Source organism: Oryzias melastigma, linkage group LG15, assembly GCF_002922805.2.
Source record: "Oryzias melastigma strain HK-1 linkage group LG15, ASM292280v2, whole genome shotgun sequence".
Lineage (NCBI taxonomy): Eukaryota > Metazoa > Chordata > Actinopteri > Beloniformes > Adrianichthyidae > Oryzias > Oryzias melastigma.
In genome coordinates this window covers 29,962,314-29,965,235 of record NC_050526.1, presented here as the reverse complement: position 1 = coordinate 29,965,235, position 2,922 = coordinate 29,962,314, and the positions used below count along the sequence as shown (strand labels likewise).

Here is a 2,922-nt window from a genome sequence, read left to right as displayed (position 1 = left end):
CCCCCCCCCCCCCCGCCTCCAGCAGGGGGCAGAAAGGAGTCTCTTCATTGGTCTTCAGGTTGAGGATGGTGGGGTCACTCTCTCAGGGAGGGGGGTCATTCTTTATCGCTCCTCTTCACTAAAGCTTTGATGACTCAGAAAGAAGACTCAGTCTGTGACCCGGAGCTCCACCTGAGCCGGCAGATCAGATCAGATCAGATCAGACCATCGCCTGGAGGTCTGGATCAATGATCTGCAGCTCTGCTTCACCCGACACCGTGGGGCTACAGGAGTTTACCTGGCCTCCAGCAGGGGGCGACACTCCCGGTCCAGTAAAGTCTGTAACAGGAGAACCTCGGCTGGAGCTGCTGGAGTCTCCGATATAGCCGTCCTCAGAGGTGGCGTCCTGCAGCCAGGAACGCCAATGCTGCTCCGCCCACTCTCTGCTGGAGGACTGCACACACACACATACGCACGCACGCACATGCACACGGTTTGGTGTGTGACAGGACAGTGCTAACACTAAGAAGTGAAATTGTTCCAAACTGGAACTAGTGGTGTAGCGTCCTGCAGTCTGAGATTTGAACCTGTGATGTTCAGCTGCTGGGTTCCTGAAGCAGGTTTGCATTTCTGAAACCTGATCCTCATCACAGCATCAACACTACGCAGAGCCCCTTCCCAGCCCAGGACTCTGGAGCTGTCTGGAGGACGGGTCAGGTCCAACTCACCTCAGGTGTGTCCGTGGAGGCAGGTGAGGGGTCGGGGTAGATTTGGTGCTTGTGGCGCTGGGGGGGGCAGACGTATCGCTGTCCGTTGGAGCCGTCACTCCAGGAGCGCGTCATGGTCTTCTGAACCGGAGGGTTGGACCTCTGGTGACTGTGGGGGAAGACTCTGCAGGTTCCTGCCAGAACTCAGAGCAGAACACACACCCGTTCATGCAAGCAACAGAACCTCAGGAGACACGACCCGAAAGTCCTCAACCTCACAACTCGACGTTTGCATTACAGCAGACAAACCCCCACTTTACAAATGCTCTGAAGTGAACGAGTTCAGGTGTGAAGCTGCTGCAGGTCAGAGAACGGTGGAGCCGAAGGACAGACACGGCGGTCCGGGTTCTCCAGAGGCCCGTTTCAAGAAGCAGGTTTTGTCGAAACTCTGAGTTTGTGAACTCAGAGTTAAGGAAATCTCTAAGTTTCTGGTTCCAGAAAGAGAGATAACTCAAACCCGGGAAAGTGGGTCAAACCAAGCCCGTTCCAAGAAGCAGGTTAAGCTTAACTCAGAATCAATCACTATGGTAACTGAGTCTGTGAACGAAACCTGGTCGGTAGCAGGTTTTCTTCAGGAAACTTAGAGTTCTCTGTGGTCTCCGCCCCTTTTTAAAGTGAAAGATGTTCAAATATGAGTTCCTCATTAACATTTAGAGAACATTCACATTAGAGACGTCACGTTTTCACCACTCAGAAACCAAAATGACATGTTCATTCATAGAGGATCATGTAGAGAGGAGGCTGATTAATCCAGAGGAAATGTTATTTACGTCGGTAGAGGATTTGGAGGACACGAGTCGACTGACTGCAGTTTCCAAGGTCATTTGTATTTGAGCGATATCATTTCCAGGGACTCGTTATTAATAAAACCGTTTTCCTCATTTTAAACCCTTAACAATGTAAATCTTTAAACCTCAAACGCTGGAGATGTCTGTGAAAACATCCACCGTGCTGTGAGCGATGCGTGGTCAGCGTGGCTTCCTTCCAATGCAGAATTTGGAGGAGTCTCTCACTTGACAAGTGACAGAATGACCTTCCTGACATGGTCTAGTTCTTCTCCTGAACTGACATGGTGTAAACCTGCAGTAACTCTGCAGACACGGTTTTTCTAACTCGTCCTGTCCAACAGCTGATGTTCTGGTGAGTCGAGTCGCTTTGATTCTTCGGATTTTTTTAACAGGTCGTGTTTGAGGAACAGCTAACATAAAAGAGGCGGAGTCATGAGCTGTTACCGTCCATGCTCCAGTGGCTCCTCCCCCTCCTCAGCTGGCTGGCGTCCACGGCCTGAGCGATGGCGGTCCTCAGCTGCTGCTCTGAAACCTGCAGCACACAGCAGGACATCATCTTTCGGCTGCGCCGCCTCTGAGGAAGCTGCTGGGTTCTCAGCCAGCGCCGTACTTCTGGGTCTGGGTGTCGGCTGATGATGATGTCCACCGGACCTTCTCTGCACGTGCTTAGAAGCGAGTAGACGTCATCGAGCGTGGCGCTGTGCACCAACGTGTCGTTGATCTCTACAATCTCATCACCAAACCTGAATCGTCAGAGCAGACAAGCATCAGTCCAAAGGTCCAAACAGAACCGCACGATCACAGATTTATCAAAGCAACTCAGTAAAATAAAGTTCCAATAAATAAAGATGATTACTATTTAACGAACCTTAAATCCTCTCGCAGAAATCATGCCTTCTCTAGTAAACCACACTGTAGTAGTGACCTTTGACCTCTGGAGGAGCAGGCCTCTGGTTTACTCCAGACTAAAGTTCAGGCCTCTAAAGAACCTTCTGGACTGGAACAGAACAGAACCCTCCTGAGAGGCTAAAACCTTCTGCAGAGCGTCGACGAACCAGACGAGTTTCAGCAACGTTCATGAGGATCAGAGAAAGATCATTTGGTCCAAATGGACACGAAAGCAGAAGGTGTGAACATCAGGTTCTGGACATCTCCACCTCCACTGAGATTCTACTCCACTTTGTGCTATTCTTTCTATTCTATTCTTCTCCTCTGGGCTTTTCTCTTCAGCCAATCAGCTTCCTCCATCTGTCTGCATCCTCTAACAGCAAAACCTCCAAGTCTTCATCTCTGCATCCATGAAGCTCCTCTAGACCTCTTCATCATCACCTCCTCATCACCTCCTCATCATTTCCTCATCACCTCCTCATCACCTCCTCATCTCCTCC

General features: G+C 50.5%; 1 protein-coding gene across 1 annotated transcript in view; it reads right to left on the bottom strand.

The window, feature by feature from the left end:
* The window catches only part of il16 (interleukin 16), a 26,645-nt gene that overhangs the window by 6,377 nt on the left and 17,346 nt on the right, over positions 1-2,922 (bottom strand). Inside the window, exons 13-16 of the mRNA XM_036215617.1 lie at positions 2,145-2,277; positions 1,979-2,066; positions 708-889; positions 278-433 (exon numbers count right to left, since the gene is read on the bottom strand). Coding sequence (XP_036071510.1) covers positions 278-433; positions 708-889; positions 1,979-2,066; positions 2,145-2,277 — 559 coding nt within the window. The remainder of the gene's footprint in view (positions 1-277; positions 434-707; positions 890-1,978; positions 2,067-2,144; positions 2,278-2,922) is intronic.